At 39.9% G+C, this 17,293-nt stretch overlaps 1 protein-coding gene across 1 annotated transcript in view; it reads right to left on the bottom strand.

The window, feature by feature from the left end:
- Positions 1-15,931, bottom strand: part of LNX1 (ligand of numb-protein X 1) — a 101,042-nt gene extending 85,111 nt beyond the window's left edge. Inside the window, exons 1-2 of the mRNA XM_039845200.1 lie at positions 15,512-15,931; positions 355-840 (exon numbers count right to left, since the gene is read on the bottom strand). Of these exons, the coding sequence (XP_039701134.1) occupies positions 355-746 (392 nt within the window). The 5' untranslated portion in view covers positions 747-840; positions 15,512-15,931. The remainder of the gene's footprint in view (positions 1-354; positions 841-15,511) is intronic.
- Between the last annotated feature and the right edge of the window lie 1,362 nt (positions 15,932-17,293).

The following is a 17,293-nucleotide window of genomic DNA, read 5'->3' on the forward strand; positions in this document are numbered from 1 at the left end:
ATGTACAACAAGGTGAATGTAATTAATGCCACTGAACTGTACATTTGAAATTGTTAAAATGGTAAATTTTATGTTATGTATATTTTACCATTAAAAAAAAATCCCTATAAACACACACAACTAGCTTCAACATCCACATGCTTTTTCTTTACACTGAACCAGGACAATTGACAACTAAACTGTTTCTTATTTTGAATGAATCCCTTCATTGGTTGCCAAGAAGAAGACAGAGAAATAGGCCTCTGATGGAGTACCTAGGACACTGGAGGCAGCCCTGCCCTTGGGAGACAGGAGAGTTCCAGCTGCTCCCTCAAGGGCAGGGCTTCTCAGGGTTTGCCAAGGAGGAGGACTCACCTGTTTTGAAAGTGATGCTCAAGATCACAGCGCTGCACTACCTCGGTACAGTGCTCAGTGAATGGACAGGTCACCATGAGCTTGTTGAGGAGCTTGTGGACCAGGATGCTGGATTTCTTGCAGTGCTGGAGAACCACGGGCTGGCGATCCACGGGGCAGAAGTCCTTCTCTACCAAGAAGTTGGTGAGGCAGAGTGTGCAGTAAGTGTGACCACAGGGAGTATCCAGAGGGTCCAGCAAAGCTTGCAGGCAGATGTGGCATATGAGGTCGTCGTCCACATCTTCTGTGTAGGTGTAGAAGTGGTTTTCCTCAGGGGAATGGGCTTGACCACACACCACACACAGGGTTGCAGGGCTGGGGTCTGGGTCATCGACAGGGTCTGACTGGCTCATGGTTGACTGAGGGGACAGGATGGCAGGAAACCAACCTGATAAAACAATATTTTCTCAGGAGCCAGTCAAGATCTTCTAGGAACCATCCACAAACCTAAAAGAGAATAAGACAACTTATCTCTTTGTTTTCAAAGCAAACCGAAGACTCTGTTACAGAAGTGAGACAGTGCCGCCAGTGGACAGGGAACTGAACTATGATCCTGAAGGCCAGGGTTGAGTGACAGGGCCTGGGCAAACGGCTTTGCCTCATTCTGCCTCAGTTTTACTATCTATCCCAGCAGGAATAATGTTTAGCTTTAACATTTTATGGTGGTATGGTAAAAATCATTTGGGTGATATATGAGAAATGCCTACAGTAACTGAAAAGAAATATGCCCTAAGAAATATAATTTGTTAATAAAATTAAACAGATCATCGGTTTATAAAATTCTTTGTTGGATCAGGATAAGAAAAACGGTCAACGCTCTGATGGCTTTCTCTTATCTTTCTTCCCTACCTTTCTCCTAAACTCAGAATATGTAAGACATCAGGGCCTTCAACTAAATTATCTGAGAAGAAATAAGAGCTGTTGAGTGTGTTGTATTTTCACTATGGTGAAAGCATTGTTTTCTTCTGTAGGCACTTCACTCAGTCAGTCAGTCAGTCAGTCATTTAGTGTTTAAATGGGCTCTGAAGACTCATTGCCTGGGTTCAAATACCACCACCAGTGTGGACAATGATTTAAGCCTCTGTTTTCATTTCTGTAAAATAGAGATAATAAAAGCCTACCTCACAGGATTGTTGAGAAGATTAAACAAGATATGATACATAAAGCTCTCCTGCCCTTGGGAGACAGGAGAGTTCCAGCTGCTCCCTCATGGGCAGGGCTTCTCAGAGTTTGCCAAGGAGGAGGACTCACCTGTATGCCTGGCATACAGTAAGTGTCCAATAAATATTAGCTACTATTCTTACATATATTGTTATTGAATTCATTTTGTCTCTGGCCTAGCTCAATTGGCCTGGAAACTGAAAACTATAGTTCCTATAAGGGGTCTTTTTGCTATTTTCTGTAGTACTTTTTTATTCAATTATATATATCAATTGAATTTTATTTGAATAAAATTGAATAAAAATTATATATTATATATATATTTCAAACCAGTAGAATATCGTCATGCTACAGATTTTCATTTGGTGTAAGAATCCAAAATAATGGAGTTTTCGACATGCCTGATTAACATCTAGAAAGTCTCTTAGACAATTAGCCAATAAATATTTTTTGAGTACCAACTTTGAGTGAGGTAGTGAGTTGGGTGTGGAGGAGCTTGAGAGAGCTTGAAGGGACATGCCCCTGGTCTCAAGGAGTCCCTACTGCAGGGGAGGTGGCCATGAATACAAGTGATCAGAAGCCCAGATACACAGTGCAAACAGAGGTGAGCACCAGGAAAACCTGGATCAACTCTCACAAGGAACAAGAATCCCACGCCGCACACTACCCCTCAGCACAACTTTCTTCTTTTCTGAAAGTAAATGAAAAGGCCTTAAGTGTTCCACAAGAATATAGAAACCCATGAACAACCTGACAGGAGACTAGCCATGTTTGGGATCAGCACAGCGCTCATAAACTGTGTTATATCTTTTTTCTTTTCCAGGTAAAGTCCGAGGTTGTTTGTACAAACAGAGCCTTATCTCAAAAAAAGAAAAAAAAGAAAAAAACACAACCTTTCATTGGGTCAGCTTTGTGTTTACATTTCTGTACTGTGCTAATATGTCTGAAAGAACACTCTAGTCAGGAGGTTGAAGTGAAATAGGCAGAATGTGAAAATATTTAGAAATCAGCCTTTTCTTTACTACCCAAAGAGACCACTGAAGCCTAAGGTAAAGGGTATAGGAGAAGATGAAGATGTTTTCTGGTTAAATGTCACGGAAACCCACCCAGCTGCTATTTCTCGTCAAGGCTGATAGAAGGTTCTGGAACCACACAAGAAATGCTTTAAGTGGCATGAAAAACATTTGAAAAATAAACATGAAAATGGAAATGGGCCAAATATTCTCATGTGTATTTGGTCCTGTCCATGTTTTCTCATGTGTTGTACTAGAAAATGGTAAGAATTTCACTCTGGTTGTACCACTGAAGAAAAAAATTCCACATTTCTGGGCCATTCCTTTATTGGTGAAATGGTGGGGGCCAGATTTTTAGTTTTCTAACTATGTTCTGGATGCCTCAGGATCTTCCAATGGAGGGGAGGAGCGGAGGGTAGATCTGTGGCCACTGCTCTATCCCGCCCATTCCCAGCTCTACAGTTCCTTATGATATTCTGTCTGAAGAACCCTGGCTTGAGGGGGAAAAAAGCACACTGTCAGACTAGAAACTTAAAGTCCCTTTCAGAAATAAAATTCTACGCTTATGTTCTAATAAGGTGGAGGTGTTTTGTTTCGGGTATTGGCTGTTAGGGAAAATCCTCTGACCCTGTGCCAGGCACTGTGCTAGAGGCCTTGTATATATTATATTATTTAATCCTCATGAATTCCCAGTTTTGTAGGGTTTTTTTTTTCAATTACCATATGAAAAAATTGAAATGTGGCATGTAAGTAATTTACCAGTCACACCAAAAAAGAAGCAAACCCAGAAGGGGCTGCTGATTCCAGTTTCCGTTCCTAACTTATTTGCTACTTTGTCTCCCATCATCTTTCCTGATTATGACTAGTCAGAATCCCAATAATGTAACTAATCAAATATAAGACCCCCGGGAAATTAGAAGGTTAAAATCTCTTTAGACTTCACTGCAAGTAGGTCTTTCCAAGATTTCTGAATAAAAAAGTTCCTTTGACTTTATTGAGTGCTAAAATGCCTGAGACTGAGTGAATGGGGCAAGCAACAAGGGCAGGTTTTAGATCCAACTCCCATTCTCCTTTCGCTTTCCCTCTCACTCTCTCTCAGAGCAATTTGAATTCCCTGGCACTTACCCATGTACATAAACCAGATTCTTAATATAATATTAATGTAAACACTGCTGTATATATTTTCTGACTTTGCTTTAGACTAAATAAAGGCAATATGAATAAACAAAGATTATGAAGGAATTGACTGAACAAGAAATCTTGGCTCTAAAGAAAGAACTAGGTAGACTTTTAAAAATATGATTAAGATCGTTTACCTGACATTTCTTATTTCCAGATTACATCTTATAAACATGTATGATATATCATACTTTCTGACATAGATGTGCCTTTCTGCTGAACTGAGAAGAAATGATGAAAAATCATTAAGGCTTTAAAGGTAAACTATTTTCTCTCCCAAAAGTGAGCAAGGGGGCCTGTCAGCTTTGAGTCCATTTACTCAATGTGTGTGACCCTGGCTGAGGTGAGGAGAGAAAACAGCAAAATGGCTTTTTTTGCGGTTTGGAAAACGAGCACGGAAGTGAATTCCCTCCTTGGGTGTGCATATAGGGGTTGGGGGAGGTACCATGCTATTGTGGCATAGGAACCATTCTTTCTTCCTCTCTTCTGATTTGGGGTAGAATAGAATAGAAACCTGCAGTGACTTTTAGAGATATGCGTAGTCTACACACTATGGTGCTGAGCAGTGCCAGGAAAAATAAAAATCTCCGTCTCTGTCCTTAATCTCTGCTTCCTTTCTCACCAGTTTATGGTCTCACCTGAAACCTGTACAGAAGTACTGCTACCTAACTTTCGAATCCTGAACTTCCATGGTTGACAACAAAGATACATTCCAGAGCAAAAGCAAGTCAGTGTCCTCAACCAAGAAGTTCATTAGAAGTCTTAAGTATAATGTCACTTGCACTAAAAGTCCAATAGACTTAAGAACAGCCTTTGAGAAATAGCCTGTTTGGAAAAAGAAAAATTTCTGTATGAGATAACTTACCAGAACAATGGGGTACTCGCTGTGCTATTGTCCTGCTAATTCTCCTTTAAATGAACACTGGCTTTATAGAAAACAGTTATCTGATCCAGTCATCAGAATAAACCATATACTCCACTAGAAAGGTAATGGATAAACATATCAATCGGCATGCTGCACTTAAGACTTTCATGTTTGCCTCTACCAAAATCACAAGACTTGACTCTGAAGCATGTTTTGAATAGTTGCACAAGTCACAGTTTTCTAAGAAAAGTAATGGGACATCATTAAAAAGAAAACATTCTTATAGTCAAATGGCAGTGTGTCCTGCATTGGTACCTTAACTTGAGAAAGATGAAACATTGTAGCCATTTACTCTTCAGGTTGAAAGAGAACCTTAAATAAGGCATGTCTTTACTACTTTATAAAACAAATCATTCTACCTTTGGATAGCTCTATTAGTGAGGGAAAGTCTGTATGTTGAGCAAAAATTTACCTCTCTAGAACTACTGCCCTCCACCCCGCCCCGCTCCACTCTGACCTGCATAGGCGCCAGCATTATCCTGGGAGCTATTTAGAATATGTCTAGTTGCTTAAGCCCTTTAATTATTTGAAGACAGACCCTGTGCCACCCCCACCTCCACACTCAGCAGCCTTGGTTCATTGGCATTCCTTCAGATTTCCAGACTCTAGGAGCCCAACCACTCTTCTCTGTAAGCTCCCTGATTTACCAGTTGTCCCTCCTACAATGTGGGTAAAAATGAACTCCAAAACGCCAGGACAGAGCAAAATGGGAGTACCATTTCCAGAGCCAAAGGTTCTTTTTTTTCAGTAACAAAAGCAGCCACTGCAGTCCTGCTGCCTGAGCAGGAGACACTGCCCTGAGGTCTGGAGGAGGCTATTAGCAATTTTGGCCACATGGAGAGGAGGGGGAATCAAGGTTAATAAGGTAGAAAAGTTGGAGCTTTAAAAAACAAAAACAAGGGCTGTGAACACAGTTTACAAAATGCAAAGATATTTAGTGGCATTGAGAGGATTTGCATAAACAGAAAAAGTCCTCAATGGCTAAATAGTTCTGTACTGGAATCTTCAATGTATAACTGGATCCCCAGAACGAATGGTGTTTGGGGAGTTGAGGGTCTCCCATTTGCTTGTAAGCATGCCTTTATTTTGATAAATCTTGTTGTTCTGTACTGATACAATAAATAACACAAGAAAAGAGAAATGGAAACCATTTAAACAAATGACAAGTCAGAGATACTTTTTCCCACCCAGAGCATAACACTGATGAACTTCTACTGAAATTCACTAATAAATGAAAAGTTAAATAATGACAGGCCAAGGGCAGCTGGTGGAGGGGCGATGGGGTGAACTGGAAGTCCCATAGCTCCAGATGCTCCTTACCCCACTTCTCACTCCCCTGCTTTGTCAAAACAACAACAACAACAACAACAACAACAACAACAACAACAGACACAACTCCAGAAGGAAAGTGGAGGAGATGTGCTATCACCTTGGTCTTCTCCCCTTATTCAGGGGAGGAGTGTCTGCCAGAAAGCCTTGCTTATGGAAAACTCCTCCTTGGCCTATGACAAACATGTTCGGAAAAATTCACCAAAGACATTCCTAAATAACAGATACATTTATCCTGCCAATGCTGTGCTGATCCATGTTGCAGTCTGAGGCAAAAGGAAAATGTGTGTCCCAATACAGATGTGTTTGTATATGTTTTTCTAATTAAATTTTTTTATTTAAATTAGTTTCAAGTATATAGTACATTGGTTAGACATCTATATTGTTCATAAAAAGATTCCCCCAATTGCTCCCTCCCTCCCTTATATTTTTTAATGTTTTTTTCCCAGATCATGAAAGTAGTTGAAAAAATGTGGGAAATGTAAAAAGTAAGTAGATTAAAACCTACAACAACATCGTTTTAAGTTTAAATATTTTATTTATACTTAAAACAGAATTAAAAAAAATAGCTTCACTTCCCTGGCTTTAAAGGAAGCAGGCTCATCAATAATATTTTCAAAACCTACCTCTTTGCTTGTCCCATTTTCAACTGAGAAAATTGCCATATTTGACAATTCCTCTTGACTAAGTGATAATCTTAAATAATTTTTAAATAACTTTAGCTTACTTGTCCTGCCTTTATTTAAATTAATTTCGATCTTTTGTTCTTCATGGATTTTTTGCATTAATTTTGATTTTTTTTTTTAAATTAAAAAATCTTATTGTGATTACTGAGTTTTTTGGTGCCCCCTTAAATTTTGTACCGGAAGGTGAGTACCTCATTTGCCTCACCTTAATCATGACTGTGTCGCTATTATTTTTAGAAACCCAAGGAGAGAAAGTTGGTTTCAAACTTGTTATAGCCACACCTCAGGGCAGAGATCACAGTCACAATCAGAAACACCATCCTGAACTTTGAAAACAAGAAATACCTAAGGAGCAACAGAATGGACTAGTGAAGCTAAATTGGTGGCCTTGTCTCTCTTTCTAAAATAATTATCAACATGTCTGTCTAACAATTTCCCTGACTCTGGCTGGAACTCCTAAATTACATTATTAGGTGGAAAAGCAATTGCCAAAATTAAGGCAAATTTTATTTCCTATTAAAGCATATTTATAATTACATTTTAGATTATGGATAAATTGAGTGAGATTTGCATGTGTCAGTAATCAATATCAACTTGGTGCCATCATTTTTTTTTAATAAATGCCAGTTGTGAACTAGTGTACATAAGAAGACAAATGCTCAGTAGGCTACTCCTTAGCTTATAGATAGATCTACAATAGGGGGGGAATCAGGGGCTTTAGTGACTTGAATAAAAATAGTCACACATAAGATAAAAACTATCTTCGAACCAAGAGCCTGAGTTGGAAGTAAGGGGTTGGGATAAGGTGTATATGGGGCAGGTTGGGGCATTGTATACATTGCAGAGGGAGGGAGGGCAGGTGCTTATGGGCTGTTGCAAAGGTTGGGGTTAGCTCTGCTCCTACTTAATATTTAAACTCATGATCTCTATGAGGGAGTAGGTAATTCATTAATGCTATCTGAATGACACTAGTCTGCAAAGCGTTGCCAACACTAGAAAGGACAGAAAAACATAGAAATGGTCTTTTAAGAGGTCAAAATATGGTTAGGAAATTAAAAGAGAATTGAACTAAAAGGAATCAATGTAATACATCTGGAGTCAATAACTAAGAACATAGATATTCACGAAGTGGGGAAAAAAATGAAGGAAATAGTTAAATAAAAAGAGTCCCAAGTAGCTAGTGAATTAGATACAAGTTTAAGAAGCCAGGGCAGGTCTTCACAAGCTGATTAGAGAGCTTTGCCTCTCCTGACAGATTTTACTGCCTTTTCCCCTGAGGTGTGATGGCACACCTTTCATATTTGGGTCTGTTTGTAAGAACTCTGTCTCAGAAAAGATATACTTCCATTTCTTGGTCTATCAACATGAAGTAATAGAGCTGACCCCTACTAACAACAGAAATTAAGGCAGAGTATTTTGCATTGATCAAGGGCTCTGTTCATGCACATAGATGCCATAGGGTCTTGGGAAGGCTGATGTCAAAGGAGAAGCATGGAAAGAAGTGCGCTGGCATTCTTCTACCCAAGGCTAAAAATCAATTTCAGGAAATGCTTATGGTTTTTTTAACAGATAACCAAGTTTTATGGAGGGAAGAATAGGATGAAGAAGATATTTGTATTTTCAACATTTTTCAGCTGTTTCAATTCTACAAGTATTCACTGATCACCTATTCCATGCCTGGCATTTGTCTTAAATTCTGTGGGAGTTCCCATAGGGAATTCAATTTCATCTTCAATGAGTTTAAGTCTAATTAGAAAAATGGAGTGTACATAGAGAAAAAAAGTTAAAACACCGCAAGAGAATACACAATATATATGGCAATGAGTATGGTTCTCCAAAATAGGAGCCAGAGACAAGTTTGGAGGAAAAGGAACAAGAGAGCAGCGTAGTGTGGTCCAGAGCAGTTAAGGAAAGTTCATGGAATACATAGCTCCTAGGGAGGATTATTAAAGATAAATGGGATTTAGACAGTGGGAAGAAATCTAGGTAGGGGGAAGAATCTAAAGAAATTCTTCAATCAAGGAAGAGGAATACATGTAGTGATGTTTGGTATTCCCACATGATGATCTGTATTTGAGATTTTAAAGTTATTTCCCTAGAAGTTACAGGATTTTGAGTGGGGTAAAGAGATTGGATTCTCACCAAGTGCAGGAATCCTGTTTACAACATCCTTGAGGGATGACCTACCAGCCTCTGCTTGAAACACCTACAGTGATGGGAATCTCATCAGTTTGCCAACAGCTGAATGCTTCCCTATTACTACTATGACCTTCGGCCCTTGTTCTGCTTTTCAGTATAACATAGATTGCATTCACTCCTTCAAAGCACGACAGCTCCCAAAATTAAAGACAGCATTGATGGTTTCTCTCGTGTCTTCTTTTTGTCTCTGGTTCTTCCAATTGTCTGTCTTCCTGGGTATTCCAGGTGGTGGTAATTGGTCTGCACGAGATACTCTCTAGTTTGTTAAGATTTCTTGGAAAACACGGTTCCTGGAAATGAACACTTATCCAGCTGTGGATTAATGGTCTCAGGATCCAGTGGAATAGTCACTCCTTAACTAGGATACTACCTGTCTATTAAAGCAACCTAAGGTGGCCTTTAATGATTTGTTTTTGTAGATACATCACACTATTGACTGAAAAAACCCAGTAGGTCTTTAGAATATGAAACACTGTTATGCCTTGAACATAGAAATAAATAATGGTAGTGGTGAAGTCTGTCAATTCTAATTCTCCTTGCCTGTATTTCGCCCAATATTTCAGAGTCCAAGCGGATAAAGAATCTTTTCATAAGTAGTGGAAGAAGACTGTGTATATGCATGTCCATTGGGGGACGTAAGGTATAAAAGATGGCCCCCCAAAAGGTATGTCCACATCCTAAACCCCAGGACCCATGATTGTGACCTTATTAGAAAAATGGTCTTTAAAGATGTAATTAAATTAAGGATCTTGAGAGGAGATCATCCTGGATTATCTGATTTACCCTAAATCCAATGACAAGTGTCTTTATGAGAGACAGAAGAAGAGAAGACACAGACAGAAAAGAGAAGCTGATGTGAAGACAGAGTCAGAGACTGGAGATATGTAGCCACCAGCCAAGGAATGTCTTGAGCCACCAGATGCTGGAAGAGGCCAGGAAGGGTTCTCTTCTGGAGACTTCAAAGGAAGCAAAACCTGGCCAACACCTTGATTTAAAGCTTCTTGCCTCCAGAACTGTGAGACAATAAATTTGTGTTGTTTTAAGCCACCAAGTTTGACATAATTTGTTATAGCAGCCCTTCGAAATAATATAAGAGCTATGTATTTTCAGGGGTATTCCCCCAGGAATAGGATGAACATTCCCAGCGATGCGTTCCTGCACTTCACACAGTGAAGGGATACAGAAAGTATATTGAAGTGGCAACCACTCAGACTAATACATATTTAGGGATAGCTGTTCTTCCCTAGTATAAAAATGTAATAATTTCCTTTTAATCCATTGTTAAGTTAGAATACAGATGTCTTCAAGGATGACTGTTAAACCACATTTGCCAGGGCTCCAAGCGGAAAAAAAGGCCACAGATAGAATAGCTGAGGGTGTGTGTGTTGTCGGAGACATATTACAAGCATAACAATAATACGTAATGAGGAGTTTGAAAACACTAGGTGACTCATGTATTAATGTGAGTATGTAGGAGCCTAAACATGCAGCGTTCTATTCAAAAAAGGTCATGTGACTGACAAACACAGTCATAAGCAAGTTATGCAAATCATCTCAACAGATAGCAATGACATACTTAGACCACACCATCATGCATGTGCTGTTGTCATGCAGTGTGCCAAAAGGCCATTAAAAAAAATTCTTGGAGAGTTTCTGCTCTGCTATTGGTGAAGTCTTTTGTGTCCCTGTGACAAATGCATCAAACACAAGAAGCAAATAAGAGTCACTGGAAAATAATGGTGGAATTTAAGTCCACACATTCCAAATCATGAATTAAGGATGTTTAAAAAATGGCCCTTGTTAATTAGGACAGAATCACTGCCACTGTTAGAAGTGTACTAGTCAATCCACCATGTTGAGGAGTATGGCTCCCCAAGATGCGGAAGAGGTTCTTCTAGAAAAGCAGGGGAAGAAAGCCAGAGATGAAGAGAATAAGAATAAAGAGACTATAATAAAAACTGCAGATTTCAAATTTGAAAGTCATCTTGTCTACCTCCTACCTGAAGTAGAAATCCCTACTCCCCTCTTCCATTTAGAATATAATATAAAATGAAACAATAAGTATTACTATTTAATAAGCAGTTTACTAGGTATAAGATACTATGCTAGGTACTTTACATGTATTTTCTCATTTAATCTTTAAAATGATTCTTTGAGATCAGTGATATAATCTTCATTTTACAGATGAGTGTATGTGCTGCTAAAGACACAAAACCTCTTTGGCATTCATTCATTCATTCGTTCATTCATTTATTCATTCATACATTCAGCAAACACCAGGCTCTGAATATACCAAAAAAATAATCACCTTCAATGACAGAGAACTCAAAAGGCAACCTACTGGACTTATGGACAACTCTAATTCTTAGAAAGTTCTTTATATTGATCTGACTGTGTCTCTGGTTAACTAAACAACAGGTCACTGTGGTATCTTCATATCTCTTAGAACAAAATGAGCTGAGAGGAAAAGGTGAATGTAAGAGTTTTACAGAAGACAATCAACATTTCCTGTTTCTGATTTCGTCTCAGTGCAGTTTTTGTACTTAGAAACTTGTATGGTTTTCATGTTAACTCTTATTCTTTGGGGATAGTAGATGGTTAAATTCCATTAACCCCAGAAGAGTGATGTAGTTTTCCTTCCAAATTGTTTTGAAAAGCCCTAGACACTTTGGACGCAGTGTCAGAGGACAATAAATTTGCCACCCACATAAAAGCAAGTCTATGTGATGCCAGCACACAAATATTAGGGATAGTTTAATACGCCATGATGTCCGTGAAACTGAGGCATTGAGAAGGACACATTTTTGAGCCTCCCTCATATGTCCTCTCTTGGTAGCATCTTACAGAATGGCCTTTTAAGTTGTCATCATCCTAACAGACTTGATTTTCTCCACTTCAAGGAATTCAAATCTGAAAAAGAGATACTGGAAGCCAGGAAGCTGAGAATCACTGCATCAGGAGAATCCACTGTTTACTTATATTGCAGAATCCTACTATCCACAGTTCTGCAAAAGACCAGACACTGCACAGGCAGCTACTCTACTCTGGAACTCCAAGGTAAACAAGGTAAGCTTTGTTAGCAGGCTTTCCTTCTAGGCCCTTGGGGGCCTTTCAGGAAATTTATTTTGTTCAGAGTCTTTGGCACTCAGCATATTACTGTTTCCAACATTATTACACCCAGACTATAGCATGATCTAAGAGGTCTAACTGTAACCAATATAACAAATATTTTTGATAGTAATATAACAATAGTGAAGATGTACGGAGTACTTACTACATACTTGGCATTTACATGAAATTGTTTCAGTTATTCCTCACAACAGCTTTGGGTTTGGTAAGTATCCCATCTTCCAGATGATGAAACAGACAAAAAGATATTAAATAACTTATTTAGCCGTGATTACATGGCAGAACTGGGCCTTGAACACAGATCTGTCTGATTCTACCCACTACATCTTCCTTTCAAGAAAATAATACTAGTAATGGCTACGTGCCAGGTATTATTCCAAGCACTTAATATATTTAAAACTCATTTAATCTTCACAATAACTCTAATTTACAGCTGAGGTAAAGCGGGGTTAAATTACCTATCCCAGGTCACACAGCAAGTACACAGCAGAGCTGGGTTTTGAACCCAAACAGTCTAACGCCAGAGACCAGACCACTATTCTAAAGCAGTAGCACTGTTCCACCTTGAACTGAATGCATAAGGTTAATATTTCCTAGAGAGGCATTGCCTACCCCTCTGTAGTCAGTATGACCTACTCACCCAGGTGTGGAGCTCATGTAGCTTCTATTATAGGACAGAGGTGGTTTGTGAAGTATACCATTTTAGCATCTCTCTTTTGGGAAAAGGTAGAGAAGGAAACTAATGGGCAGGGAGGTTGAGGTTCTTCCCCAGGGTCCCCTAAGCAAGCGAATGGTAGGTTCAAGGTTATAAACTCCTGTCCTTAATCCACTAGGCTGTTATCTTGCTCTTGAAAGGTGAAAGCCTGTCTTATCTTTTCAGGATAGGGTAAGATCTGAAGAAAGTTCCAAGGACCATATTTGCTCTCATGCAATGCCTCAAGGTCATTGAAGGACGGAGGATATTCCATTAGAGGGACAAATCATATCCAAAGGATCCACAAGCCCTCCTTCCACAGAAAAGTCTCCAAACCAGTTGCCTTCTCCTCCCAGTGACTTGACAGGTAGCTCACCCAGGCTGCAGCGAAGGGTGTTTATCTGAAAGATTGGAGGAGACCAAACGCCCAGTCTGCCCTGCAAGAGAGTACAATTGAAAGCAGAAAGGGTAGTCTGCCAAGTCAGATTACAGCAAATGACAACAGGATATGGCCCTGCCAAAGACCTGTGGAGGGCCACGTTTTGTGGGTCTGTTGTGGGAGAGGTAGGAGTAATAGCAGCGGCCAGCAGCCCCTAAATGCGGCCTGGGAGGCTAGCAGAAACCAATCTGACTGACTTGTTTAGTGACACAATTTAAGCATTCTCCTTCCTCCTGCCTGTTTTTTTTTCCTCCTATCCGTTAACATTAGAGTTAATTACTTAGAATGAATAACCATAACAAGAACTATCAGGGTTCCTAACAGTGTAATCACATAAGATCTTTTACCTCAATAGGATCAGACTACTTCCTCCAAACAACCCAGGAAAATGCCTTCAAGAAGGATGGACCTAGCCTTTATTTGGCACGCACCTAGCTCCAGACACTGTCACTTGATGCTCCGTGTGTTACCTCATTTACTTCTCGTGACAACATTATATCATAGGCATGATTATCTCCTGTTTTACTGATGGATAAACTGAGGGTCAGGAAGTTAAGTAACTTGCTCAAGGACATAAATAGAAGAAGTTGTACATTTTTCAATTGGACCTTACTGCCACTTGAACCAAGAGATGGAGTTACTACAGGAAGGGAACCACTGTGGATCTTTTCATCCTTTTGGACAATATTCATGTACAAATTATCCTAGAGACCAACTGCATTCTAGATAACCTGACCCTGAATTCCTGTCTCTATAGTTTTTTTCCTTTCTTATGTCTGGGAGCCTGGTAGCCATAGCTTTGTTCCTTTAATAGCCAGAGAGGCTGACATATAGTGATGAAATGATTTGTTTAATCGTAAATTAACTGCTGTGCAAAGAACAGCAGTAGTCTTATGGGAGGTTTGTGGCTTTAAAGACAAGTTTTTATCCAGAAGAGTCAAGATCTAAGAGATTTTTTTCTCTCCTCTGCTGACAAAACTCTGAATCAAGTGAGAACACTAGTAAGAAACAAGTAAGAGCCACCACTGAAACACCAGCTCAGGAGAAAAGAATAGACACAAAGGTCAATTAAAGAACAATACAAGCCTCCAAGGAATAAGAGGGAGGTTGGCAGCAAGCACAGGGCAGACTCTCAGTGGTGAGAAGCAATTGTCTGAGACAAAAATTTTCTCAGCTTGTTTTAATTTATACTTTTGAACAACTGACATGTACTTTGAATTTCTGGGTGGATGAGTATGAGCATAATTCCTAAGAGGTTATTCTTTCACAAATATATCTGCTAACTGAAATTTCAGAAAAATAACCGATGAAGAAACCCAGAGTAAAATGCCTGCCTGGAAGGTGAATTTCTTTCCCAAGTTTATCCCAGTAGGGTACTGGGTTTGGAGGTGGTTTCTTTCCTTTTTCTAACAACGGGACTGGGTGTAGAGCTATTGTGCTGTCAAGAGCAGAAGTAGTAAGCTGTGTGATCAGGACTAAGAAAACAAAAATGGATCCTAGAGGTAAAAAAAAAAAAAAAAAAAAAAAGTCAGGTCCTGGCAGAACAATCTCCTTGGTATATTTGTTATTTTTAAAAAAGAGAGAGAGAAAGTGGACGAATTCAAAAAAATTAAGTGTCAGACCTGAAGTTAACATTCTTGTAAAGCAATGAGGAAATAGAATTTACTTGAACTGAAGGTGAACAGGCAGCCAGTTCAGGACTGAAAGTAAACGATTCTAACCAGGCTGCAAAGTGGCTTTAAAAAGAGTGTTCCACGAAGAACAAAGGAAACAGTAAACTTTTTTTTAAAGAAAGAAGGAGGGAAACTGGAGTGGAGGGCTCCTGAGAAAGGCAACAGAATTCATCTGCCTGAGGAACAGACCTTCAGGGGTGGGGGATAAGCAATTAAGGACATTTCACCAGTTTAGATTGAAATGACTTTGGTGTGATGAATTCAGAAAGTAAGGCAAATAAGGCAATTCTGTATTCAGTTGGTGCTAGCCTCCCAACCCCCACTAAACAGACTGAACTGGTCTGCACCTTTGAGTTAAGTTTCAAAAAAGTCTCCACTCGACTCCAGGGTTAAAAAAAATAATAAAAAAATAAAAAAATAAAAAATCGAATCTACTTCCCAGACCAGCAGAAGCTGGATTAATGATTAAGAGAAACAAAAAGGATTAACTATCTGGCCTGGGAGAACTTTCCTGTGCAACCAAAATGTCAAAGGCATCCCTCTGCTCTTCCCTCTCAAAAGGGCTTCTCACTCTGGGACAAACACCCAGGGCTAAGCCATTCAGCTTAAATTTTTCAGTCAAATTCCTCATTCATATTCCTCAGGGGCCAGCGGTCTAATGCTGAGAGAAAAATGGAGTGTTTCAGCTCACCTTTTTAAGTGTCTGTCTGAGGCTCTCAAAGCAGTAGCAGCCCCTCAGCTCTCATGCCTTGTGGGTGAATCCAGCAGCTCCCTGGGCCACCGGAGCTGTGACCAGCCTCAACCTTGGTGTACAGGTGCCTAGAGGAAGGAGGAAGGCATTGGTTGGTGGAGAGCAGGAAATGTGTGACATCATGGGAGCCTCGACAGGTAAAACATTGCTGAGACCTCAGCTACAGAAACAGCCAGTAGGTCCCGCCCACCTGTCATTTACCTGAATACCTGCGAGCAGGTAGGTGGCGTCTCTGCGTGGTCAAATGAATCAGTTAGAGCAATTTGCCAGATGGAATGTACTTTCTTTCCTGAGCACAGCACGTGGCCAGCCCCGTGGACAGATCTGAATTTATATGCCTGGTTGCTTCCGTAGCCCCCTCCTCCCACCCTCCCCAAAAGCTGCCTACAAAAATGTTTAAAAGGAAGTACAAACACCAAAATAAGATGGCAATTTAGTGGGCATAAAAAGGAAGAGTGTGAATTTTGACCTCATGGGAAATATCTGAGATTTACCCCCAAATTCCTTTTTGAATGACATTCTTTGAACCCTAAGTGGTTCTGTTATGACATATGAAATCAGACATGATATTTCAAATGTATCTAAAAAAAATCTAAACATAGCACTTGTCAGCTATTTCAAAACCAAGTTTGCAAACACTTTTTCCCTATTTTAATTCCACATTCAGGAGTGTGTAAAACCTTGGTCATTCCTACCTCCACTTGCCTGGCAGTTAGAGTCACAAGGAAGTTACAGATCACTATAGGTCTGCAATTAAGAGCAATTTAAATGATTCAGATTCGAATGATAGTACAGTAATAAGGTGGCATTGTCTGCTAGTTAGAGCCAGGACAGAGGAGTCAGAATTATTTCTGTCCCAAGCTTGGAGTATGACCCTGGACAAGTCACTGGTTGCTTGCTTCAGCTTTTCCAGCAGGAAAGGACAGGGTAATGCTATAGCCCAGCCAGCACCACAGCTGTGAGTTATTATCACTGACTGTTAAACCCTTTGGCATCTTTCATAGGATTGTAAACAACTCCCATCATTGGATCTAAATGCTGTGTATTTCTGTGGCCCCCGTCCAGTATCTTTGGACAATTTATTCACCCTCTGGAATGTATTACCTGGGGAAACTGTGGTCCTCCCTCTCAGGAGGGTGGCCTGCTTGCCCAGAGATACCTTTTTCCCATTGAGGAAAAGAAATGTTGAAATTTGTATTTTTCCCCCCATTCTGTCTCCCTCTTTCCTGTTTTCCCCTTCTACTACTCTTGAAATTGCTTTGGTTCCACAGGTTCTAATATTGTACTATTTTAGAGGGTTTTAGACCAGTTGGTTGGTGTTGTGGCTCAGGGGAAGAAGGACGAATGGGAAGCAGGAGAGGGGGAGGAGGAGGGAAGGAAGCAAGGTCTTGATTCTTTCTCTTGGCCTGACTTTGACTGGGTGCAGCTAGTCTTTCAATACCTTGTAAAACAACCAGGGAGGCAAAGAGGAGAAATTTTAGTCAAAGGAGTGGGTACGGAGAAGGCATTTGCAAGAGGGTTGGCTTCTCTCCTGAGTTATGGAGCCATTCCAGACAGCTCTAAACTATCTTCCCCACCTGGAAACTGGGAGCTCTTTGAAGAGAGTTGGAAGCTTAAAAACAAAAAAAATCCACCATTCATATTTTTATCCAATAGAAACTAAGGTAGGTGTGGCTATTCCTTTATTTTTAAACAACAAAGATGAAAGCAGCAAAGCCTTTA

This window comes from Pteropus medius, unplaced genomic scaffold (assembly GCF_902729225.1).
Source record: "Pteropus medius unplaced genomic scaffold, Ma_sr-lr_union100, whole genome shotgun sequence".
Classification (NCBI taxonomy): domain Eukaryota; kingdom Metazoa; phylum Chordata; class Mammalia; order Chiroptera; family Pteropodidae; genus Pteropus; species Pteropus medius.